The 26,571-nt window shown below is 47.8% G+C and overlaps 1 protein-coding gene across 1 annotated transcript in view; it reads right to left on the bottom strand.

The window, feature by feature from the left end:
• Positions 1–10,721: 10,721 nt before the first annotated feature.
• The window catches only part of FNTB (farnesyltransferase, CAAX box, subunit beta), an 85,012-nt gene continuing 69,162 nt past the window's right edge, over positions 10,722–26,571 (bottom strand). Inside the window, exons 9-12 of the mRNA XM_060004395.1 lie at positions 25,452–25,584; positions 19,212–19,323; positions 17,474–17,588; positions 10,722–12,207 (exon numbers count right to left, since the gene is read on the bottom strand). Coding sequence (XP_059860378.1) covers positions 12,076–12,207; positions 17,474–17,588; positions 19,212–19,323; positions 25,452–25,584 — 492 coding nt within the window. The 3' untranslated portion in view covers positions 10,722–12,075. The remainder of the gene's footprint in view (positions 12,208–17,473; positions 17,589–19,211; positions 19,324–25,451; positions 25,585–26,571) is intronic.

Genomic DNA, 26,571 nt, shown 5'->3' on the forward strand with positions numbered 1-26,571 from the left:
TCTGGATCCAGTTCCTGCTAAATAAATGGCCCTTGGGGAATTGGTAGCCCAGAGCTGTGAGTTTGGGTTTCTCCTGGTAACGAAACGTCCAGTCCAGGGGTGGCTGGTATGCTCTAGGGCTTTTCAGTTTCTAGAGAGTTCCGACATGGTAATAGGAGGCAGCAGTGCTGCCACGGGCTGGAAGTCAAGGAGGCTTCAACAGCATCCAGTTAGCTCTACTTGGGCTAGGGACCAACACCGGCCTGAACTCATTTGACCTTGAAAGAAAGGATTTATGGCCAGAATACAGCTCAGCTTTGGTTTTCCTGTCTGGCTGACAGGAAATACTGCTGTTCCTAGTCCAAGGGAGGGAGAGAAGTCAAATCAGTTCTTTGATTTGTCACTCTTTAGAGTGGTGGTGCTGGGGCTTCTATCAATTGGATGTCAAATCCATGGTATCTCGTTTTGGTTAATGGGAGTTGACAGGTGGTGGTGGATCATGTTTCCATAAGAGGCATTTTTTAAAATATTTTATTGAAGTATAATTGACTTACAATGTGTTAATTTCTGCTGTACAGCAAGGTGACTCAGTTATATATATATATATATATATATTCTTTATCATATTTATAAGAGGCATTTTGTAACGTGATCAAACCAACCCCCAAAAACTATGATCGCGATAAGGAAAACAAGGATGCTGGGAGAGAGCAGCATCCCATTTATTGAAGTTATTCTTTTTAAGATGGAAAGAGACACGAATAAGGGGGAAAAAATGGGAATGAGAGGTCAGGTGATTTCCTAAGCCTTCAAAGTTAGTATGATTTCCTCCCCTTTCATTGCGCTTTACTACATCCCTCTGTATATCTGGACTTATTTGTAGATTCCATATTACACACAGTTGGCTTGGTCAGGCTGGGCATCAGAACCAAGCTGCAGCTGCGGCCGTGTTGGTCAGGAGATGGAGTGTGAAGCAAACAGTCGAGCCAGCCCTGGGGTAGGGGACGTCCCCGAGAGCCAGTCCCTGGCTCCAGGATATTGGCTGGACAAGGGGTTGAGTTTTAGGCTTCTCAAAATTTCAATAAACCCGTTGGAAGAAAAGGGACACAACAGGATAGCTGATTCACCTGGGAAAATCCAAACCACCTGACTGACAAGTGGTGGAGAGGAGGCGGTGCCACTGGGAGCAGCTGCCTGGAAAGGAGAACCAGGTAAGAGCAGCCGGGCTGGAGGTTGTGCTTGCTGAAGGGGACAGATGAAAGCCACAGCTGAGTTCCTTCTGGTTCGCGTGTCTAGGAAGCCAGTGTCTGTCCTCCATGTCACCGAAGTTGGACCACGGTTCACTCAGTGAGGTTATTCTTGGTGGCTGGTTCTCGGCACTGCGCTCTGGACTGCCCTGGTGAGTTGCTTGGTCCTGTGAAAAGCCACCTCTTTCTCTTGCAGAGGTGAGCTTGATATTTTCTTTCCTTTACAGTTGCCCCAAGGTCAAGGGTATTAATGGCCCAGTTTTTTAAATTCTTGATCTGCTAATCCCATCTGTAGAGTAGCTACCACTTCAGCAAAGAACTGCCTCAGCTTACAGAGCTATCAACTTGGAAAGGTTTAAAAAACAAGACTAGAGTAGGTGAGAGCCCTGAACTAGGACTGAGGAGAGCCACGTTCGATTTCTAATAATAGAGCGGAGTGGACTATGCTTGAGCTCTGACGTCAGGTTGCCTGAGTTCAAAATTCTGGCTCTGTCAGTAGCTGGTAATCTCGGGCGAGTTACTTCTCTCAGCCTCAGTGTCCTCATCTATAAAATGAGGATAATGGTAGCTTTAACCACATGACGTGTCTGTGAAGACTAAAGGAAATAATGCTTATAATGCACTTGACCTCAGGACCAAGGGAGCACTCAGGTGCCAACTGTCGTCATCTACGTAGAGCACGTGACCAGGGCTGAATCTGCAAGACGGAAAAATCCGGCTCCTGCGGCCGTCTCCAGACTGCGTGAGGGTGGACTTCTGGGTATCTCACAAATGCTTCCCACCTCAGAGGTGTGCCCTCCCTGTACAAGGCAGAGTGAATAAAGAGACGGCAGGGGACCCCATAACTGGAGTGACACACTCCAGGGTTCAAAACCGGAGAATGCACCTTAGATCTGTCATCAGCCGGAGTGAGACTGTGTCATCCCCTCCCTCTGCTACTCAGTGGCATCTCTAAACTTTGGGCACTTGGTGCTCTGCCTGGCAGAATTGTTCAGAAGCCCCCATGGTGTTGTTACTTAAAGTGGATCCTTGGCCATGCCCTGGGGGTGCTTGTTAAAAGGATTCCTGGGCTCGAGCTCTGACCTGCAGCATACCTCGGCCCACCAGCCAGAGTCGGGCTGTTTTAACAAGCTCTCCCAGGTGATTCTCATGCACTCAGGTTTGACTCCCAACAGCAAAGTAACCCAGGGAACAAAAGGAAGCTCTTGGGGAAAGTGAGTCACAGCTGAATTAGCCAGGTGGGTCTGAGACCGGGCTCTTTAAGGCTGCACTCGGGGAAAGGGGGCGGAGAGGGGCTTGTTAAACAGTCCTATTAATAGGACTGCCTTGATGGTGTTTCCCTTCTCCCCGTGGGTTTCCAACACTAGTGAGGGCTGCCCTGCCACCTGTTTTTGAAGCCCTAAGCAAGGGTGATATCATGGGGCAGCACCCATTTTTATGCCACACACTGGCTGTCCTCTGTCACCAGGCAGGTTTATAAGCCAGCCAGAGCAAGGCTATCTCTCAGGCCTGTTTGCCAGGCTCTGTTCTGGACAGCCTCCGGGAACATGAAACGAGAGCTTTTCTTTGCTCAAAACAGTTTCTCTAGCCTGAGGAGGAAACCCAGGTAGGGAAAAGGAGTTTACCAGCCTCTACATTTGGATGCACAGTGGAAAAACCATGGTAGGAACTAGGACCCTTCTGAAGCACTGCTGAATCATGAACGGGCAAAGACAGTGTCCTTCACTTGTGGGGTTCGATAGTTTGGGGTTTACTAAGGCACGGGCTTAATTAATACATCCCCACACTTGCCGTGAGAAGGGGATAAACAAAAATATTTTCTAGTTCATTTCTCAGGTAGAGAATCCGATTGGCCAAATAATCATTCCCGGACCGGGTTTGAGAAGCAGGCTTAGCTGTACGCAGGACTGATGGCATCAGGCCCCTGCTTGAGTTCTGGAGGCTCTCCCAGCAAACATCATTACCCAGCTGGTAAGTGTTGTCCTTGCTCCGTTAGGGTCAAGGGGGGGACAGGGAGCCCGAAAGCTTCAGAACCAGTGCCTGGGTGGTTTAGGTCACAGGCTCTGAGCCCACCTATGTGGACTGGCTCTGGGTGACACTGCTGTGGTTTCCTGAGGCATGAGGACAGCAGTAGCACAAGGTGCCATTGTGAGGTGTGAAGGCATAAGTTGGAAAGCCCGGCACTTTGGAAGGACTCACATGTTAACAATTCTTAGGTCTAGCCGCCGGCATGGGTCCTGGCCACGCAAACATTTGAGTTTTGTTGAAATATGGAGAGAATAAACCCTATCCTTCAGTGTGTTCAAATCCTCACAAGAAAGGGGCAGTAAATATATGTTGAATGCCAAAGGGTGTGGTAACAAACAGGCTTTGCTTGGCTTCTGAAGGGATTCCAGCAAGACGTAATCTGTTACCATCTGAAAATATCTCAGCTTAGGAAATGAAATACATGGAGTCATCAACGGCTCGGAGGTGGCAGGGACAGATCTGGGGCTAAAGGACAGTGGCCAGTGGCTTTGGACCAAAAGGCCACAGCAAGGCCAGCCAGCTGAGAGGAGGAGTGCCACATCCATAGCAGGCTAGTGGAGACTTGAGGTACAGGAACTCTGGTTCAAATGACTTGACTGTTTCCCGACCAGGTAGTGAGTCCAGGGCCCACTCCTTTGCAGAGAGCTGCCGTGAACGGTTTGGCAGGCCTTTCCATCTGGGAGCTCCCGTGAGGCCAGGTGTGGTCTTCGTGCTTGCTACTGCACCCCAAGCACAGTGCCTGGCCTGTCACAGGCACCACACACGGACACAAGCGTGTGTGTACGTTCATCTCTGAGCACTGTTAGGTCAGTCCTGAGGTTGCCTCTGCATGAGTTCAATCCATGGGTATTTGACCGGCACGTATTCTCAGCCCAGCCCTGCGCCAGGCACTGGGGAGATTCAGGGCGCCTAATGAAGCCTAGGCCCTGCCGCCAAGAAGCTTAGAGGAGTTGGAGACCAGATTCACGCACGTGGCACAAGTGTGCATGCCCGGGCTACAGTGCCAGAGGAGCTCAGAGGCTGGGGCCCTTGACGAGAGAGGGCTGGCAGGTGGGAGGGGCAGGGAACAGGGCCAGGTCATTGCTTCTCAAGCTCTTGCTGCGCTCTCCTTCCTACCTGAGCAGAACCAGCCCCGGGCTCCCGGTGCAGCCGGCAGAGAAGCTGGGTGGAGGCTATGGGTGAAAGGAAGGTGGGCCAGAGCCTCCCCCCTGCACGGGATGGCTAACCATTCACATCCCACCACGTAGACTAGCCACCGTGGGATCCAGGCCCAAGGCAGCCACTGCTCTCGAGACGGAGGGGAGGGACTCGAGGGGTGGAGCCCAGTGAAGCGTTCACCTTCCTTGGGAGCATGGTGTAGGTCTCCAGGGTACCCATGTCATCATCCCCGTCATCATCCCCCTCACAGAGGGGCCACTGCAGGGCACTCACCACGCTCCTGCCAGGCACTGGTCAGCACGCCTGGGCAGCAGAGTCCCTGCAGCCCCAGGGTGCACCCAGCCTTCCCCTTGAGAGAGCTGTGCCACTGAGTCTGCTCTGACTGTGGTAGCTGGAGTCCCAGGCTCCTGTCACCCGCTTTGTCTCATTGGCCCAGGCCATCACAGGTACAGCAGATGGCAACATGAAGTCCCACATCCAAGAGAACAAAAATGTTGGGCTTCCCTGGTGGCACAGTGGTTGCGAGTCCGCCTGACGATGCAGGGGACACGAGTTTGTGCCCCGGTCCGGGAAGATCCCACATGCTGCAGAGCAGCTGGGCCCGTGAGCCATGGCCGCTGAGCCTGTGCATCCGGAGTCTGTGCTTCACAATGGGAGAGGCCACAACAGTGAGAGGCCTGCGTACCGCAAAAAAAAAAAAAAAAAGAACAAAAATGGAATACCTTTTATTATGGAAAGAATTTAATGTGACCAAAGGTGGTGAGAGTAGAATACTAAACCCTAATGTAGGGACTTCCCTGGTGGCGCAGTGGTTCAGAATCCGCCTGCCAATGCAGGGGACACGGGTTTGAGCCCTGGTCCGGGGAGATCCCACATGCCACGGAGCAACTAAGCCCATGCACCACAACTACTGAGCCTGCACTCTAAAGCCCGTGGGCCACAACTACTGAGCCCACGTGCCACAACTACTGAAGCCCATGCACCTCGAAGTATAAAATAAATATTCATGAGTGCCTACTGATATAAATGATTGAATAAATGGAGCACAGACAAACCTCCCAAACAAAAGAATTCCAAATAATTTATGTAGCTACTCTACCCTCAAGGATGTGGGACATAACTCCCCATCCCTTAAGTGTGGGCTGTGTACACGGACTTCCTTCTAAAGGGAACAGCAGGGGAAGGGGAAGAAAGAGGAACCTTATGGTGGGGAAACCTGGCAAGCCTCAGCCAGGTGGCCAGGGTTAACAGCATTAGTGATGAGCCATGTTGATAGCATGTACCATTGATAGGATGTGATCAGAGGGCACGTGACCTCTGTGGTGTTCCTCCCCCCAAACTCAGTCGAATCAGAAAAAATTGACACAAATCCCAGTTGGTGGACATTCTGCAAAATACTTAACGAGTCCTCAAAACTGTCAAGGTCATTCAAAGCAAGGAAAGTCTAAGGATGTCACAGCCAAGAGCAGCCTAAGGAGACATAATGACTATATGTAATGAGGTATCTTGGATGGGATCGTGGGGCAGAGAAAGGACATCAGGTAAAAACTAAGGATTCTGAACAAAGTATGGACTTTAGTTAATATATCAATATTGGCCAGTAGTTAGGATGAATGTATCATATTTATATCAGATGCTAACAAGAGGGGGAACTGACTCAGGGGTATATGGGAACCCAGTGCAAGTTTGTTTTTTAAAATACATTATTGTCATTGTTGTTATTTTTCCACATCTGTGTTTCTGCAGGGGGCAGAGAAAGCTTCCCATTAAGTTGGGCTGGTGATGAGCACTCTGCCCGCCTGCCTGGCTTTCTTCTTGGATGTGCCCGAGAAGTAGGAGGAAGGAACATCAGCCGCCTGGCCCCGTCCTCTGAACCTCCTGCACCAGCTGGTAAAAAGCAGAGGCAAAGAGGTTGTTGCGAGGAAGTGAAAGAGGATGTCCAGGAACCAGTCAGGCATGCCGGGCTGGAGTGGAGAAGGCTGGCTGTGGTCAGCTCCCGGGAAGACTGCCTCACCGGCGCCTTGCTTGTTACTCACGCAGCATCACACTCTGCACAGGGGTGGCATGCATTTGGTGCAGGGGGCGTTGCTCTACGCCAGGGACCTGACAGACAGTGGGCAGCGGGTTAGAAGGGTGAGGTGAGCCTGCCCCTGCAGTTCGCTGTCACCATCCTTGTCCTGGTGGAAGATGGGAGCAGGCATTCAGGGCCTCGGTCATCCACCGCTGGAGCTAACTCGTGCATGTTCAGCTACTGCTCCCCACCCCCGAGGCTGCCCATTTCAGAGACCTGGGGTGGTGGAAGCACATGGGCTTTGGAGGCAGCAGATCTGGGTTCAGGTTCAGACTCCACTACTTGATAGCTAGGAAACCTTGGGTGAGTCACTTAAGCTCTCTGACCTGTTTCTCCAGTTGTAAAATGCAGACACACACCTGCCTCACCCACCTCATGAGGTTGAGTCAAGGATCAAATGAGGAGAGACAGTGACCAGGAGGCTCTCTCTTAGGGGTTGTTTGGATGGAGGTGACAAGAACGATCAGCATCCTTCAGGCAGAAGGTAAGGAGTTCATGGCTCTGGGGCTAATCCGGAATAGAGTTTTCTGTGTATCAGGATGCTTTGGGTTGCAAGAAATAGTAAATCCAACTCAGACTGGCTTACACAGCTGAAAAATGCAGAGGCAGATCCAGGCTGCAGGAGTCATGTGACAGGGTTCTGGCCGTGTTTCTCGGTGTCTCAGGGAGTCTGTGTGGACTGGCTTCCTTCTAGGTAGGAAAATGGTGATTGGAGTCCCAGGCCACACATTCCACCATCTCTAATAGGAGAGAACTGCTTTTCCCCTGTCATCAAATGTCCAGGGCTTCTCTCTCTTTGGTCTATTTTAGGCCACATCCTTGGCTCTGAATCAATCACTGAGGCTAGGACAAACCATGCTGATTGGCTTAGGCCTGGTTATTATTAAACCTGAACAAATTACTCAAGCAGAGGGATGGATTAAAATGATTGGTTTAGTCCAATCAGGGCCCAGCCTGGAGGTGGGGGGGACACACCCACACAAGCCTTTTGGCTGCCACAGCTGGGGAGGGGAGGAATGGATGCCACAGTGTCCACTACAGGTTTCTAGAATCCCCCATGGGAGAGAACGTGGTGATTTTGCCTCTCTAGCATCCATCTCCCCCTTTTGACTACAACCCTAATTTGCACTGGGGCTTCATTCCTTCCCCATTTTTGGACTATGTGCTTCTGATGGAGCCCCATTTCCCACTCGTGGATGAAGCATTTGATCCATCAGTGCACTGTAATCTCCCGGCCACAGGATTGCATCTCAGAAAGGCACTTGGCTTGATCAGAGTCAGTGAAACGCAATGATACTCACTGGGAAGACAGCGCCAGCTGCTCTTGTCTGCTCAACTTGACCCTGAGGATGTAAGGTCTGGAGCTATTGCTACTGCCATTGTAGAACCACATGGAGGGAGCCTGAGACTGGAGCTGATACAGAAAGCTGGAAAGAAAGCCACTGAAGCCACTCAGAAAGCCAAGCTACTTCCTGGACGATTCAGTTTATGAATCAACACATCTCCTCTTTGCTTTAAGCCTGTTTGGGTCAGGTTTTCTGTCAGTTGCAACAATTCCTTAAATCATACAATTCTCCTTCCCGTTCAAGGGCAATGAATGCCCTGAGCAGCGCATGTGGGTGGCTAAAATGTTTGGGCCGGGGGCTTCCCTGGTGGCGCAGTGGTTGAGAGTCCGCCTGCCAATGCAGGGGACACGGGTTCGTGCCCCGGTCCAGGAAGATCCCACATGCCGCGGAGCGGCTGGGCCCGTGAGCCATGACCGCTGAGCCTGCGCGACCGGAGCCTGTGCTCCGCAACGGGAGAGGCCACAACAGTGAGAGGCCCGCGTACCCAGCCCCCCAAAAGAAAAGAACCCAACAACAACAACAACAACAAAAGTTTGGGCCGAACTTTACCAAGTACATTTTGTCATTTAACACTAATATTATGTACCTGGAAAGCATCCCAGCCATGAAAAGATGCAGAAGAATGCTAAATGAATATGGATGGGATTTAGTCTAGATCAGGGTAGGCAAACTACAGCCCATGGACCAAATCTGGCCCACCATGTTTTCATAAAGTTTTATTGGGGCATAGCCATGCTTTGTCTGCAGCTGTTTTGTACTACAGTGGTAAAGCACAGTTGAGTAGTTGCTTGCAAAGCCTAAAATATTTAGTAATTTGGCCCTTTACGGAGAAAGTTTGCTGCCCCCTGGTGCAAATCGTGGAAGAACAAAATATTAGCAAAATACTTCCCAAAATGAATACCTGCGGCCCCAAATGAAAGCAACACTGAACAGCCCTCCATCATAGACCTCCGTATCCTTGTATTAACATCAAGCCCTATTATCAGCGTTAGGAGAGCAGACTTTCATTGTACCGAACTTATCCCAGACGGTGAACGAGACATCCTATGTCTGTGTTAAGATTTGGTCTCTGCAGTGCCTGTATCTTAGTGGCCCTGGCCACAGAGGGTCTAGGAAGCCTGCAGGCCTAAGAACAGTCATTTCCCACCCCAGCCATTACCCTTTCCTCTGACTCGGGATGCTGAAGCTACTGGCTATTTCCTGCACGTAGCCCAGTGACCCTCTTCCATAAGGAGGTGGGATCAATGTAAACATGGTGGGAAGAAGAGCCAAGTTCTTTTGCTTTCATAATGGAATGTCAGCATTGTTATCTGTACATCTCTGACTTCTGATGCCAATGGATTCCACTTCTACCAACAATGTAGTGCACTCAGGAAGCTCCATGTTTAGTTCCCGGCTACCAAGCTCCCGCCAGAAGCACAGCACAGTTAATAGCGGTGAAATAGCCAGGATCACGTAAGCAACCACCCTGCCAGGGGTTTCTAAACGCCATCTCTCTGCCACGTTAAATCACCAGGAGGCAACGTACCAAAATCTAAGGCTAGTCCTCCATGGCAGGACGTCGTGGAACTGTTATTTAATATTATGGCCTCTGCTTTTGTGTGAGGTCTTCCTGAGAAGTGGCTTCCTCAAGGACACTCCTGCATTGTCACAACCCAGTGGCCAGAATCTAACTAGTGGCTTCTAACTCAGAAACGACACCACGAACAGAGGGCAGTTTAGGAATACTGTTGACTGGTATTGTTATCTCAGGCAAGTCCACGCTGGCTTATCCACGAGGTCCCCCTTCTGCTCACCGTAGGGTCTGGAAGGCTTCCCAACTTACACAGCATTCAAGGTGGGTCCACGATAGTTCCAAGGGGGACGTTGGGGCCCATCTGGATATAGAGATGTGTAGCCGGCTTATATTTCTTTATCGATAGGGGAAATATTTATTTGGGGCAACCTACCTCGAATGCTATGTAAGTGCCTCCGACTTAAGGATCCACATGATACTCTGAGACTCTACCTGCAGGACCCACTTTGAATGCTCTTTAAGTTGGGAAACCCTCCAGACCCGAATGGGAGCAGAGAGAAGTCTCATGGATATGCCAGTGTAAACTCCCCTACCCTTTGGGGCCCACCTCAAATCCTCCCTCCTTGGTATAAAGCCAGTTCAGACTGAAGCAATCCCTTCTGTCTCTTAACCACACCAATTATCACTGCAATTAATCTCGTAATACCTTGAGGCTAGTGGTGGTAGAGGGTCTGGCTTTTTGTTGTAGCGATGGGAAGGGTGCATTTCAATATGTTGCTTTGTCGCCTGAACTTTTGTTATCCCAGCAAAAAACAGCATGGAGGCAGGAATTACATTCCAGGACGTGGCTCTGGCTCATGCTCCACCTCTGAGGGTACCCTCTCCTCTCCTGTCAAGGAGGGGCAGGCCACAGAGCACCCGCCTTCTTGGCTTCTCCCTGGGAGAGGGTCTCTGCCCAGACGAGGAATGCCGGGTGACACAGGATTCCAACCCGTCCCTGTGACAGCCGCCCTGCCCCGGCCAGGACGTCACCCACCCCACCTGCTGCTGAGTGCCTGCGAGAGGGCTCTGGAGCGCAGTCCCTGCTCGTAGCCAGGTGGAGGAGACAGACTCCCAGACCCTGAAACTGTGTGTGGAGTGCTGGGACAAACGGAAGTGCTCCAGCGCGCTTTTCCCCTCCTTGTCCTCGACTGGAGAAAGGGATGTGAGGGAGGAAGGTAAGTCAGACCTCTTCGTAACTACCGACTCGCCTGGCCTGCAGTCGCACACAGGAGGAGACTGGCGACCCACGAGCAAGCTGCAGAACTCCGAACGCTGGGCACTCGGAAGGAATTTTCTTGGTACCAGTCACAAATGAGAGACATCATAGAAAAGGTTATTCTTTTACTATTTCAAGGAGGTAATACATAGCCCAATACACCAAAGCACTAGGGAATTAGAGGCAGCAGATGGCCAGAGTTTTTGAGAAGAGCCTTATGCTGCATCTCCAGGCCCCCATCTGCCCACAGCCCATGGCTGCTTATGGAAAGGCCAGACCGGCGACTTGGAGCTTGCTGTGACCGTAGCAGTGGACAAGTGAGCCAACTCCTCAAGACCCCACTGACTGAGAAAGGGTTCTTCTGTGAGGGCAGCAGAGGCCCTGCCAGGCTGAACACAGCAGGCAGCGCTCAGCCCTGCCCCGGCCAGGTTTACGCGGCTACTGCCTCAGCAGCACCCAGCTTATCTAGTGCTTGGCTTTATTTCTCTGAGCCTGGAGTGGGCAGGATGTGAATAAATCCTGAGTCAGAAATTAAGGTGAAAGTCCTTCTTAGTAGTGTTAATAATTGGGGTGAGAAAAGACAACACCGTCTTTGAGGAGGGTGGGCTGGGAGTCGGTGGAAGACAGATGGAAACAGACCGGCCACAGGCTGAAGGTGCTGCCTTGCGGTCCTCAGAGGGCCTTTTCAGGGCACCTGGGGGTGGGGGGGGGCGGCGCTCTGGGGCTGCTTCCTCTGGCACAGAGTTGAACTAGAGGTTCATTTTCCACTCATAATTGGCTTTCCGGGTCTAAGTCACCACAAGTGGGGCTAAAGCAAATCCTGCCCATGCACCTGCCCAACCCGGCCTTGGAGATGTGTGGTCAGTGCCCAGTGTGGCCAGGGAGGGACTCACACCTCCCGAGACCTTTCTCCTCCCACCCCAGCTCCTTCCCCTTGCAAGTAACCAGGCTGGGAGGTGAGCGCCTCGGGCACCTCTGAGTGAAGTACCACCATGCCTTTTCCTGGAGAATTCATTTTGGTGGGACCCAAAGCCCCTGCCGAGGCATGGAGCAGACTTATTTCCACCCACGGAGGCCACCTTCCCGGTGACTTAACGGTGGCACAAAGAGGAATCGCAGCAGCAACTCCAGATGCCGTAACACTCATAAACATCATTCACTTCGATGCGACGGTCGCACTGGAGAGCTGCATGTTCTCCAACCAACCCTGGCCAGGCCAGGGCGGGTTCAGATGCCGCGTGGCTGAAGATTTTTGGTTGGACAGGAGTGGAAAGAATTTTTTAAAAACCACACCACTGTGTTCTCTAAACACAGAGCCATCAGTTTTGTTTTGTTTAACAAGAAAGGACAGAGAACCAAGCTTCACAGCGGCCAAGGCTTGTGCAGCACAGAATGCAGTATGTATCGAAACATATAAACCTTGGTCTGACTGGGGAGGTGGGTGAACACAGAGCTGCGGGACACCATGTCTTCTAGTCAGTGGCAGGCTCTGCTGTTGCCTCATCCTGATGCTCCTCGAAGCCTGGAACTGGCTTTTGCAGAAAGTGCATGGTGGCCTGGATCACCTTATCTGGTCCAATATTGTACACAGGGTGAGTGGGCTGCTGCAAAGAGAAGAACAGATGCCAATTAATCACCCCAGTGGTCCCTGGAAATGTGCACAGCCTCTGCCCATTAAATGCACTTGTAAAAATGTAACATAAGGAATCATCAGAGATGCACTAGGATCTCACAAGGCCCTAATGTTCAACAACAGGGTATTGGTAAAAACATGTTACAGTATGTGGGACACAAAGGAACATTATAGAGCCATTAAAAAACATGCTTTCAAATATTTTACGATATTGGCAAATACTTATATTAAGGTGAGGAAAACAGTATGCGTGATATTATTCCAAACTTACTTTTTAAAGTGTTGATAGATGTGAGTTATATAAATAGGCAAAAAATGGACATATGCCAAAACAGGAACCATGACATGACTGTTTTAAATTTTCTTATTTATACTTTTATATATATTCCAATTATTAAAACAATGAACATGCATCTATATTTATAATCAAGAAAATGGACCACAACCCTGTTACACTTAAGTAAAGGTGTCAGGCCATATATAAATTATTTTATATTATCCCACTGCACCACAGAAACCCAAAATAAACTTTGGTCTCAGACAGGGCACAATCCTAGGCCAGTATTCAGGACTCTTCCACCCTAGGACAATGAAGAAGGGGACATAATTGCAAGAGATTTTAAAAATTTAAGAAAATACTATGAGCAACTTCATGCAAAAACATAAAAATTCAGATAAACTGAATAGTTTTATAGAACAATACGAATTTTCAAAATTGCTCAAGAAGAAATTCTTTAAAACCTATATGAATAAGTTAAATCAATAACAATTGTTTTTTCTGCTACCACCATTCCCCCAAAAAAATACCAGGCCTACATGGTTTCTCAAGCAAGTGTTAGCTTACAAGATAGTTTCTAACTTATACAAACTTTTCCAAAGAAAAAGTAGAGTAGGAAGACACCTGTCTAATTTTATGAGGTTATATTATCCTGAAACACAAACTGGAAAAGAATACAATAAAACAAAATTTTCAATCAGTCTTTCTCATGAACACACATGCAAAAAATCCTAAATAAAAATACGAGCCAAAAATACCAGCAGAGTGAATCCAGCAGGTGTTAGAACAGCACATACACCCCCCACACTCTGTTATCACCAAGCAGGGCTTATCCCGTAACGTCAAGGTCACATCAGAATATGTATTAACAAAACACAACATCAGATTAAAGGAGAAAAGAAAAACAACCCAGTAGACCAGGAACAGAGGGGAACATCCTTAACCTGATATGAAATGTTTACCAAAACCTCACAGTAAGCATCCTCCTTAATGATGGAATTACAGAAACCTTCCCATTACAATCAGAACACTTTCTATTACCACCTCCAGTCAACACTCCATGGGGGTTTTAGCCAACATTACAAGGCAAGAAAAGAAAGAAAATTCTTGGGCTTCCCTGGTGGCACAGTGGTTGAGAGTCTGCCTGCCGATGCAGGGGATGCGGGTTCGTGCCCGGTCCGGGAAGATCCCACATGCCGCGGAGCGGCTGGGCCCGTGAGCCATGGCCGCTGAGCCTGCGCGTCTGGAGCCTGTGCTCCGCAACGGGAGAGGCCACAACAGTGAGAGGCCCACGTACCGCAAAAAAAAAAAAAAAAAAAAAAAAAAAAAAAAAAACATTTGAAAACATACAAAACAACTCTCTATATAGTTCGTGGATACATACCGCAAAAGAAAAAAAGGAAAGAAAATTCTTAAGAATCAGGAAGGAAAAAGCAAAACTCCTTACTTGAAGATGACATTACATTCTAAATAAGAAATCCAAGAGATTCTATAGACAAACTTTTACAACTATCAAGAGAATTCAGAGGGAATTCCCTGGCGGTCCAGTGGTTAGGACTCCACACTTCCACTGCAGGGGGCCAGGTTCAATCCCTGGTCAGGGAACTAAGATCCCGCAAGCTATGCGGAGCAGCCAAAAAAAAAAAAGAATTCAGCAAGGCTGCTGGGTGCAAAATTAAACTATAATTATCAATAGCATTTCTATACATTAGTAACAACAAATTACAAAATAAAATGGAAAAAAATATTACAGTCACAATAGACACAAAAACTATAAATTTCTTAGACGTTAACTCTAACAGAAGATGTACTAGTCCTTTATGGAGAAAATGATAAAAGACCATTAAAAGAAATGTAAAAAATCTGAAGAATTGTGTTTATAAATGGGAAGCCTGAATGTTAAAGTCAGTTCCCTCCCATTAATCTTACATTCAATGTAATTCTAATAAAAATTCCACTAGTTTTTTTTGTGTGTGTTACTTGATAAGCTGATCCTAAAATGCACAGGAAATCCTAAAATGCAGAAGGCAAAGAATATCCAAAGCAGTTCTGAAGAAAAAGAATGAGGTGGGTAGGTGAGACTTGCTTACCTGCATTTAAGATTTGCTTAAGACAGCAAAGATAACAGACCAATCGAACAGTGTGTCCAGAAACAGTCACCTCATATACAGAAACTTGAGTATGTGACACATGTGATACACATCAATAGGAAAGGCTGTAAACTTCAATAAATGGTGCTGGTCAATTGGTTAACCAAAATGGGAAAAAGATAAAATTATATCCCACCTTCACTATAGACGGAAATCAATTCCAAGAGAATTAAAAAATTACATGGGATAAGCAAAACTTTAAATTGTTTAGAAGAAAATATATTTATGACCTCAGGGTAGGAAAAGATTTCTTAAGGGTAGGAAAAGATTTAAGTAACGCACCCCCCCCAAAAAAAAACCCTCAAAAACTGAAAAGGCAAATAAAATTATTCACTTTAGAATTAAAATCTTCTATTCAACAAAAACACTAAAAACAAAGTGAAAAGACAAGTCACAAACTGGAAGAGATTCACCACACACACACCACTGACAAAGGATTAGTATCAAGAACACACAAAGAACTCCTACTACATAAGAAAAGAGCAAACAAAATTACAAATCAATACGAAAATGAGCAAAGGATAGGAGCTGGCTGGCAATTCACAGAAGACATAACACAAATGGCCAACAAACGTTTGAAAAGATGCTCAGCCTCACCAGTAATCAGGGAAATGCAGAACAAAACTGAGACACCAGTTCACATCTGCCAAGTTGGCAAAAAGGAAAAGTCTGACTATGGAGCAACTCATCTTGGTGCCATGTGAGCGTTAAATAACCCAAGCACACAGGGGCGAGGTTCAGGGCCATCTGGTGAGGATGAAGGTGTATCTCTCTCAGAAACTGTAACTCGAGAATGTTCACTGCAACACCTTGTGTAATAGCACAATCTGAAACCATCTCAGTGTTAACCAACAGGAGACTAGAAAATTAAACTGGGGTACACTTAGGCAAGGGAATACCGTACAGGAGTGAAGATGACACTTAGACAAGGGGATACCGTACAGGAGTGAAGATGACACTTAGACAAGGGGATACCGTACAGGAGTGAAGATGACACTTAGGCAAGGGAATACCGTACAGGAGTGAAGATGACACTTAGACAAGGGGATGCCGCACAGGAGTGAAGATGACACTTAGGCAAGGGGATGCCGCACAGGAGTGAAGATGACACTTAGGCAAGGGGATGCCGTACAGGAGTGAAGGTGACACTTAGACAAGGGAATACCGTACAGGAGTGAAGGTGACACTTAGACAAGGGAATACCGTACAGGAGTGAAGACGACACTTAGACAAGGGGATACCGTACAGGAGTGAAGATGACACTTAGGCAAGGGAATACCGTACAGGAGTGAAGACGACACTTAGGCAAGGGGATACCGCACAGGAGTGAAGATGACACTTAGACAAGGGAATACCGTACAGGAGTGAACATGACACTTAGACAAGGGGATACCGCACAGGAGTGAAGATGACACTTAGGCAAGGGGATGCCGTACAGGAGTGAAGATGACACTTAGACAAGGGGATGCCGTACAGGAGTGAAGATGACACTTAGACAAGGGAATACCGTACAGCAGTTAAGATGAATAAACTAGAGCAACACATATGAAGATGACTAAGCCGCAAAAGGGTAATGGTCGGTCGGTGAGAAAGTGATGCAGAATAAATGGTGGGGTAGATACTGTTATAAAACATTTGAGGGCTTCCCTGGTGGCGCAGTGGTTGCAAGTCTGCCTGCCGATGCAGGGGACACGGGTTCGTGCCCTGGTCCGGGGGGATCCCACATGTCGCGGAGCGGCTGGGCCCGTGAGCCATGACCGCTGAGCCTGCGCGTCCGGAGCCTGTGCTCCGCAACGGGAGAGGCCACAACAGTGAGAGGCCCGCGTACCGCAAAAAACAAACAAAAAAAAAACATTTGAAAACATACAAAACAACTCTCTATAGAGTTCGTGGATACATACCTATGTAGTAACAGCACAAAAATATTTGCAGGCATGATAAATGTCAAATTTAGGATGGGGTTACGCTGAGGAAGGAGGGAGGGAAAAGAACGGAAGAGGGTTGCATAGGAGGCAAATACTTGAAACAGCTGAAGGGTTGTTACTTGGATTTTCTCAATTACTAGTGAGGCTGAGCATCTTTTCATCCACCTACTGGCCATTTGTGTTTCTTCTCTTGGAATATTTCATGACAATCTGCACAGGCCCCATCATCTGACAGCCGCAGACAATCTCAGCCGGAGTTGAGTCTCAGGATCGTGACTAGGCTCACAAGCATCTCCTGCAGCCAGGCTGGCCTGGGACTGGATGCAGTGGTGAACAGCTCGCCCGCACGGGGCTGACAGTTTTTGAGGGAAGCAGATAAAACCCAGTTAAACACACACATGACAAATCGTGCTGGTGCTATGAAGGGCACAAACCAGGCCCTGGCAGAGTGTTTTGGGTCATCTCATTTACAGAAGGTGGTCTGAGAGGGCTTCTCTGGAGGGATGGCTGCAAGCTGAGAGCTCCAGAAGACAGTCAGCCACATGGGGAGGGCTGCTGGCTACAGATGCAGAAACTCGCTACCTCTGAGCCAGCTTCCTGGGAGATGGGAACTAATGACAAGCGGTCTGGGTCCTAGGCTGTGGGACAAAGGCACAAACCCTCTGTCACAGTTTGGACCCTCGCCTGGAACCTCGAGTTTGCCAGCCAGATGCTCACGAACGGAGAACGAGCTGCAGACAGAGGGTGGGGACGGTGAGTTCACCAGCCTGTCCATGTCCTCGTGCAGCCGGTTCGGCAGGCCAAGAGCGGGTGCTCTGCTCTCCTGCCAGCCCCATCCTGGGGGCCCCGTGGAGAAGCAGTGGTAAGCCCCCCATCCCATCTTACCAGGGCATTTTCAGGCACACCCAGGACCACATCGTGCAACATGGCTCCACTGCCGAAGTGCTGGGCTATGGACAGGCCGCTCAGGCAGTAGCAGGTGTGGTAGAAGTCCCGGGACCTGGAAGGACGGGGCGACTCTTAGCAGGTGTCCTCTGCTCCCCACCGGCCCCAGCACAGCCTCTGACAAGGCCACCGCACAGACGAAGAGGCCCAGGGAGCACTCACGCATCCCATCCCACCCTCCACGAAACTCGAAGCCTGGCTTCCCCCAGCAGCATTTTTCAGAGCCCCATCCTTCCGCCCTGCTTGATAGCAGGAACTGTAACCTTACAGTCAGTCCTGTCAGCTGTCTTCCGGAAAGGGCTCTCCAGGGTAGTGCTGGCTAAATTAATATAGTTTAAAAAAAAAAATCCCACAACAAAATTTCTAGGAATGGGCCAAATTCTTCCTGATAAATTGCTGGGGACTGGCCTTCAGCTGGACCAGGATGCAGAGGTAGCAGGGTATGTGTGTGCTGGGGTAGTGGGGAGTGAGCAGCAAAGGCAACAGGACTTGACTGGTTTCCCTTTTGGCACCTAAAGGTATTGAATCTACTTGGTAATAGTCGCCTTGATAATAATCTCTGTTTATGACACTCAGGAGTTTTAAAATCCTGTATCCTCTTCTATTTAAATCAGTTTGGTTAAATAAGAGGAGGGGCTTCCCTTGTGGCGCAGTGGTTAAGACTCTGCCTGCCAATGCAGGGGACATGGGTTTGAGCCCTGGTCCAGGAAGATCCTATATGCCACGGAGCAACTAAGCCTGTGCGCCACATCTACTGAGCCTGTGCTCTAGAGCCTGTGAGCCACAACTACTGAGCCTGTGCTCTAGAGCCCGTGAGCCACAACTACTGAGCCTGCATGCCACAAGTACTGAGCCTGTGCTCTAGAGCCCACGAGCCACAAGTACTGAGCCTGTGCTCTAGAGCCCACGAGCCACAACTACTGAGCCTGTGTGACACAACTACTGAGCCTGTGTGACACAACTACTGAGCCTGTGCTCTAGAGCCCACGAGCCACAACTACTGAGCCTGTGTGCCACAACTACTGAGCCTGTGCTCTAGAGCCCGTGAGCCACAGCTACTGAGCCCGTGAGCCACAACTACTGAGCCTGTGCTCTAGAGCCCACGAGCCACAACTACTGAGCCTGTGTGCCACAACTACTGAGCCTGTGTGACACAACTACTGAGCCTGTGCTCTAGAGCCCACGAGCCACAACTACTGAGCCTGTACTCTAGAGCCCGTGAGCCACAACTACTGAAGCCCATGCACCTAGAACCCGTGCTCCGCAACAAGAGAAGCCACCACACCACAAGGAAGCCACCCTCTCCACAACTAGAGAAAGCCTGCACGCAGCAACGAAGACCCAACACAGCCAAAGATAAATAAATAAAATAAATAAATGTATAAAAAAATAAATAAAAATAAAAAAGAGGAAAGAAAAGCTACCAACACAGCAATCTGTTTACCTAACTGGCAAGGGGGTGCAAGTAAGCTGGGTAAAAAGGAGAGCACTGGAGGGGCCAGGATGGATGGATGGCACTGGATGGGGGTGCTCCCAGCTGGGCTGCTTCCTCCCATGCCACACGTGCACTAAGCAGCAACAAGGAAAGGCCCACCCCGTCTGGCTCTGAGTAGGCCTGAGGTTTGCTCAGCCCTCTCTCCCCGCCCCGTCCCTCCCTCCCCAGAGGCAAGGCACTCACTTGCCAGGTTTATCCAGAAGCCCCCCGGTGGGGCACTGGCAGCACATAAGAATGTACTCCTGCAGGGCCTGCTGATGAAACATCCAGCGGCTCATGCTGAGGGCAGGGTCACCTAGAGAAGACAAAGGATCAGTGTGGGCTGGAGCCTAGGAGAAGTCCAGCAAAGGATCAATGACTTCTTTGTACTTTAGGATCCATTAGGAACTGTCAGGGTTTCCCTCTAGTCTCCTTGGACTAATCTTGAAAACTACATTCTTGGGACACTCGATTTCTTCACCCAAGTCCCGAGACACGTCCCTTCTCCTGAACCTTGAAGAGTCAAAGAGCAGCAGGTCAGAGCGGCACTTGGCTTTACTTGAAGTGTCCCCTTACCCTGGATGACCACCCTAAACCACATCCCTTGCAGGCACAGACAAACTGTTTAGCTCAGCTTACCAGACTGCCCTCTGCTACTGCTCCTGACTTGGTTCACAATTCCTTTCCCTGGGCTCCTTAAGACATTTCCTCCAGTGCATCTCTGAAACTTGTTACCCAGACTCTAGTTAGCCAAGAGAACTCTAATGGGGTGATAATGTCTGTTTCTTCTACTGATACTTGTCTTAGCCTGGATTCAGTCTATCTCTAAAGGGACTTAGAGAATTTCCCTAAGAAGCGTTCTAATAACCACCCTCCTGCATCATATAATATGATAGCCCAAGCAGAAATGGACAATTCTGGTGATAATATTAAAGTACTGTCAATCAGCAGTACTTTAATCAGCAGTCAGACTCCTGCGGACCACTCGGTTATCAAGGGTGGAGGAGGGACAAATAATCAATAGATAGATGTGCACGGAAACATTTATGTGGGAATACACACATAGAATGTGCATTAAGTCTCTGGTTAATTTTATACTTTGATACCTGGGCTACAAAGGTAGCAAACAATCTGTAAATGACAACCGAAAGCTAATTTTTCTTCCAGTCTTCTTGTGTTTCTATGCATTTTTCTATACAGGTATGATCATTTTGTATCTTACGTTTTTCATTTAACTCTACAGGCATACATTTTTCTGTTCTGCTACATAATCTTCATAACCATCATTCTAAAGAGCCCTACAGCATTTCATTAAGTGGACACATAAGGTAATGGCATCAATACAGGCTCTGGATCCAAACTCTCATATATATGAGCAGAGAATCTTCTGTGGTAAAAATTCATCAAAGTTTATAGTAAATGTGGTATATAAAGAGAATATGTAGGCAAAATAGTTAATTTTGGAATATTTATATACATAGAATACTACAGAAAATAATCATTTTTAATTTCTTAAATGAGAGATGGGAGGAGAGATGGGTGCAGTTGGAAAGCGATCGCCGTCTCCTGGGTTGAGCACTGGATGAGGTGCACGGTCAGCTGATGTTTGGGGGCCACATGCAAAAGCCACTCATCTTCAACACCCGAGTCCCGCCCTGCCCCTGAGATGCTCACACTCGAAGAGGCACATGGGAACTGAGCCCAAGGAAGGAGGAGCACTTTCAGGTCCCCCCTCTCATGCTCAGCCTGGCACACAGGCTTACTGAAGGAAGTGCTCACGCTATTTTAATTACTTTCCTCTTTGTTCTTTCTCCACCTGTGAGCACAGTGGACTCCGTAGGAGATACATACATATATGATGGGACTTCACTCTATCTTGTTTCCAGGGTTGTTTCCAGTTCCTTGCAATCATAAAAAATGCCGCAATAAATATCTTTGTGAATCTTCTCTGTCTAGGATTATTTTCTTCAAGTAGATTCACAGGAGTGGAATGATTCAGTTAAAGGGAATAAACATTTTTAAGGCTTTTAATAGATACTGATAAACTGCTTTAAGACTTTATATAGCTGCCAGCAAAATTTAAGATTTTCCTGTACTACTTCCAGCACTGGTTACTTTGAAAAAAAAGTTCTCAGCAATTAAAATGTTAAAAAGAAACAGTACCTGATCATTTGTTTTGCTGTGCATGCCTTTAGTTACTAATTAGGGTGAACTGTTCCCATAACTTTTGCTTGCTAGTTCTATTTCCTTTTGAGAGTGTCTGTCCTTTTGTCTTCTGAGATCCAAGAGTCAATTTTATTAATCTAGCTTTTTACTATATTTACTCTTTATCTGTATCATATGGTATACCTATTTCTCCCTTTTGGCTCTACTTTTTTGGTTATATGGGGTTTTTTTTAATTGCATAAATATAGTTTACACATATGCTGTAATCACAGTGTTGATTTTCTCCTTTGTGATTTCTTCTTTTAAGAAGCACATTTAGTGGGTACAGGGATTTGGGCGGGCAGTGATGAAAACTCTAAAATTGATTACAGTGATGGTTGCACAACTCTGAATACACTAAAAACTACTGAACTGTACACTTTAAATGGGTAAATTGTTCAGTATGTGAATTACATCTCAACAAAGCTGTTATTTTTAAAAGCATATTTACTAAACTTTAGGGTAACTGCATTAAACATCTGTACAAAATATACCTTTACTTCATATCCTATAAGAAATAAAAGACTGTTACCTTAAGGTAAATGATAACCTATCGCTAGAATTGGAATCTGAAAAGAAAATGCTATGTTTATTATTAAAAAGATTACAGAGTGTTTCAGTTACCCCCTACATTATTGAAGTCTAAAGGCTCAAAGTTCATAAACTCGACAAGGAACTTCCTGAGATCTTGAATTTGCACATCAACACACATAATTACGGTGAGATGAAGGGAGATATGATTACAGGCTGATAACTGTGCACTGGAGTCGGCCTTTTAAATCCTTTACATCTCTCCCTTAAAATACAGATCCCCATTATAATGTCATTTTGCATTTCAAAGGTTCCTTTTATCTGAGAAATCAGAAGTTTTTCAAACAGTAACTGACAGGTACAGCACATGCAGCTCAATTTCACAGGTGGACAAATAAAGCCTGGGGTACATCCCAAAGAACATGGCAGCAACTAGTAACTATCAATCCAAACAGAAACTCACAGGCCTGCTGCTATCCTACTGCTCCACAAAAACAAACTGACTCACTAATTTAGTCAGCATTTGATATTTTAAAGATATTAATAGCAATTTGTTCTTGTACTCAAATACTGTCTTCTATACGTAAGGCAGCCACCGCATGGACTATGGAAGAGATAGGGATTGGCCTGGGTTCATGTGCTACAGTGTGCCGGTCCCATGTCATCTTTTTAGTTACCAGTATGATCATCATCATCACCTTTTAAAAATGTATTTGTTCACTTACTAAAATAAAAGTAGTAACACACATGGTAAAAAAAGAAAAGAAAAGAAAAGAAAAAAGCAGCCTACAGTACAATAGGAAAAGTACATTTCTCTCCCTCCATCTCCTACCCCTCTCCCAAAGGTACCCGTTGTTAAAGGGGAGTTGTGTATACTTCCAGGAAAGCTGGGTGGATGCCAGCCTGTGTGCACACAGACAGACTGTTCTCGGCCTGGCCTGGCCTTTGACACTTTCCGTTGTGTCCTGGAGAGCTTTCCATGTGAGCCCATTGCAATGCAGCTACTGTATGAAGAGATCATAATTTATTTAACTGTTAGCCTTTTGGTGGGCAGTTGGGTTGTTTGCTATTAAAACTCCACTTCAACACACATCCTTTGCAATGTCTGTGCAGGTAAATTCCTGCCAGTGTCCTCACTGGGTTTAAATAATTTAAACTGATGTCTCCAAACTACCCTCCAAAAAATGACGCACCTATTTACACCCCTCTAACAGTGAAAAGTGCCTGTTTTCCCACACTTTCCCCAACATAGGGTATCAAATTTTCTAATCTCTGCTAATCTGACAGTAAAAACAAATAGGGTCCCGCTGCTTTTATTTGCATTTCATTAACTATCACCTTTTCGTCTGATTAATGGCCACCTACAGATGGCAGGGCTCTGATACCATGATAGGTGGCCATCAGGTATTATAAAGCAGGTCACTTACCCATGCTGTACTTTGTTTCCTCACCTGTAAAATGGGAATAATGATAGAACCTGTTTCTTTTTCTTTTTCTTTTTTTTGGCCATGCAGCTTGCGGTATGTCAGTTCCCCAACCAGGGATTGAACCTGGGCCACAGCAGTGAAACCCCGGAATCCTAACTACTAGGCCACCAGGGAATTCCCGGATAGTATTTGTTTCATAGGGCTGTTTGGAGGATCAAATGAGAAAATACATGTGTAATACTCAGTTCTGCCCCTGGCTTGCGGTGAGCACGTGGTAAGTCTCGGTAGTTGTAGCAGCTGTAGTACAAGTAGCAGTGTAGTAGAATCCTCTGCCTGTTTTTCAGTTGGGTTGTTCATGTTTCTTACTGCTTGGTATGACTTTCTCAAATGAAATTAAGCTCTTCGTCATTTATCCAAATATTTTCCCCACCTTGCTACTATTTTTGTCTATAGAATTTCTCTTTTGTAAAATAACTTTTGTCGTTTTCCTTTATGTAAGAAAGATATATTATTGTAGAAAAATTAGAAAATAGAAGTAAAAAAGAAAGAAAACAAACATCACCTGTCATTTTACAACCCAGATACCTTCCATTAATGTTTTGGAGTCAACTCTTCATTGAAAATGGAATTACATACATACTGCTTTGAAACCTAACTTTGATCACAGTACATTGTGAATATCGTTCTACGTCGCAACTCCTTTTGACTCTCAACGTCAGCATTTTGCCCACCACTCAAAACACTCCCGTCTTCCGGAGCCCTGCCTAGTCCAGGCCCACTGTTTGCTGAGACGTGAGCTTTGGGCCTAACATGGGCCTCCTTCCAGGCAGTGAAAAAAGCTGGAAGCACCAAGATTCACAGGCAACTAACTTTTCCCACAGGCAGAGCTTTGAATGTGATTAGTCCTCCAGAACTTGCACTATGATAAACAAAATGTGAACCAGGGTCCCCCTGAAGACTTTGGCAGGTAGCCCTCCTGTTACGCTCTCACTAGATTTTCCTGGCAGCTGCAGAATGACTGCATCTTAATCCTGCCAGGGACAGGTTTGTGAAAGGCTGACGGTGTGACCCAGAGGCTTGACCTCACCAGTTCCAAATAAAGAGATCACTAAAACCCCAAGTTATTTCTGTTTTGAAATGCCGGACTCTTGGGGGACTTCTGACTTCCCTACTACAGTGTTCAGCCAGAGACCGTGCAGGTTCCAGAGTCAGGGGACGTATCTCAGCTGAGACATATCTTAGCACCCTGAAACTGAAAGCCCACGGGCTCCAGGCCAAGGATTCTCAGGACAGACCGCGACGGGGAGGATAGAGTGATGGGGAGACAGGACAGAGGCTCTGCTGACTTCAATTCGGTACCCAAAGTGGCCACAACTTAAATGAAATTAAGAAATGAAAGAAAGGGGCTCAGAAAAAGACAGCCAAACAAGAAGAAAACGTGTGTGGGGCAGGGTGCGGGATGGGGGCAGTAGAAAAGAATCTCATCTTCTACATTTGAGCAATGAATAACCCAACTACTAAGTCCAAAGAAAAGCTTCCCTCTGGGCCAAGGGATCTTATTCCAAGACCAGATCTGCGCCCAGCTGGGCCTCCAGACCTCCCCTCTCCCACTGGTTTCCTCAAGACACCCTGTTCTCACATAAAATGAAAAAGATGATTCCGGAGGCAGCCAGTGGCCTGAGATGTCGAGAGGTAAAGGGAAGGCTCCCAGAAGTTTGCTCTCTATCTCACTGCTTTGATCTGCACTCCCATCTGAGGCTCCATAGAGATGAACCCAGGTCTCTCCGCTCCAGTGGTGCGGGGCAGGGGGGACAAACCCGCATCCAGGATTCTTCAATGAATCTAAAATACAACACTTCTAATGGCGGCAACCACGCAGCCAGCCAGGCATGGTGGGTCTTTGCTCCAGGGTTTCTGGTTCTCTGCCCGCTTATGCAACTGCCTTTCTGTCACTGCTGTGACCACGTGCGTAGTGTGGTTTTCAGTTCTGACGTGACACACAGAGAGTTCTGCACCGGAAACTGCAGCTTCACATGGAGTTGAGGTGGTGGTCACCGTGGAGCCAGGCACCTGCCTCCCCCTAGGCACAGCCAGAGTGAAGCAGCAGTGGCCCCTAAACCAATGGGACGGAATCCTAGCCTGAGGCGGGAAGGTCCACACTGGGCACCTCAAAATCCAGGACAGACAGCCTATTTCAACCCTCTAACAGAGCGCCCTGGCCTCCGACTCGGTCAGCAGCTGAGGGGAGTCACCCGATCCTGCGTACAGCCCCTGGGCTCACCTTGGGCGTGCAGTGCACGGTGGAGCAGAGGCAGGAGCCCCGCCTGCCAGAAGGAGTAGCAGCCGTCCACCAGCTTGTTGCAGCGGCCCTGAAATCCACCTTCAAACCGCATCTGCCGGCTTGTCACCCATTGCTGAGCGTGAGACAGAGAAGGGAGAGGCAGCTGTAGGTTAAAAGAGACCCGAAATCCAGCAAGCCCAGATCCCCAGAGGCCAATCTGGGAGGGAGGGGTCCCATCTCTTGGCTTCCTGGCACCCGAGTTCTGGTGCTTTGGCCTCGGACTTCCTCACCCTCACTGCCACAGACTACACTACAGTGCAACACCTAGTCTAACCCTCTTGAGGCAACAAGCATGAATCTCTGCTCAGGGCCTAACAGACAACTAACCACCTTTTCCCGGGTTCCAAGTGGGTTCTGGTGCTGAGAGAACAAGTGCGCCAAATTGGCCTGAAAGGAAACCTGCAAGCATCTCTTTTTTTTTTTTTTTTTTTTTTTGCGGTACACGGGCCTCTAACTGTTGTGGTCTCTCCCGTTGCGGAGCATAGGCTCCGGACGCGCAGGTTCAGCGGCCATGGCTCACGGGTCCAGCCGCTCCGCGGCACGTGGGATCCTCCCAGACCGGGGCACAAACGCGTGTCCCCTGCATCGGCAGGCGGACTCTCAACCACTGCGCCACCAGGGAAGCCCACGCATCTCTTAATAAATAAGGTGTAACTAGGAAGTTTAAGGCCAGACCACCAGTGGCTCATTTCTATTCACCTTCCCTGCTCGGGGAAGTTTATTAAAAGCAGATAAATGGAATTTTGTGCTACAAGTCATCAGCTGATCTCAAACTACTCTTGGCTTTTACTTGGCACCTGAGGAAATTCATCCAAGATTTCTTAGCATGGCCCTTGTCCCTCGCAGGACTGGGGGCAGAAGCCGTTAGCCCTGGTGAACGAGGATGGCTCTGTGTGGTCTAGCCACTCTGCTATCCCAGGAGAAGCTGGCTGGCTGACAGAAGAAAAGAGTTTACTTTGAACCTGTAGGATGGCTCTTGGTGTCACTCAGTGGTCACACGAGATGCAGACTTATCTCCAAGTTTTCTAAACACACTCTACTATGAATATGGAGATGGTGA

Source organism: Delphinus delphis, chromosome 2, assembly GCF_949987515.2.
Source record: "Delphinus delphis chromosome 2, mDelDel1.2, whole genome shotgun sequence".
Classification (NCBI taxonomy): Eukaryota; Metazoa; Chordata; class Mammalia; order Artiodactyla; family Delphinidae; genus Delphinus; species Delphinus delphis.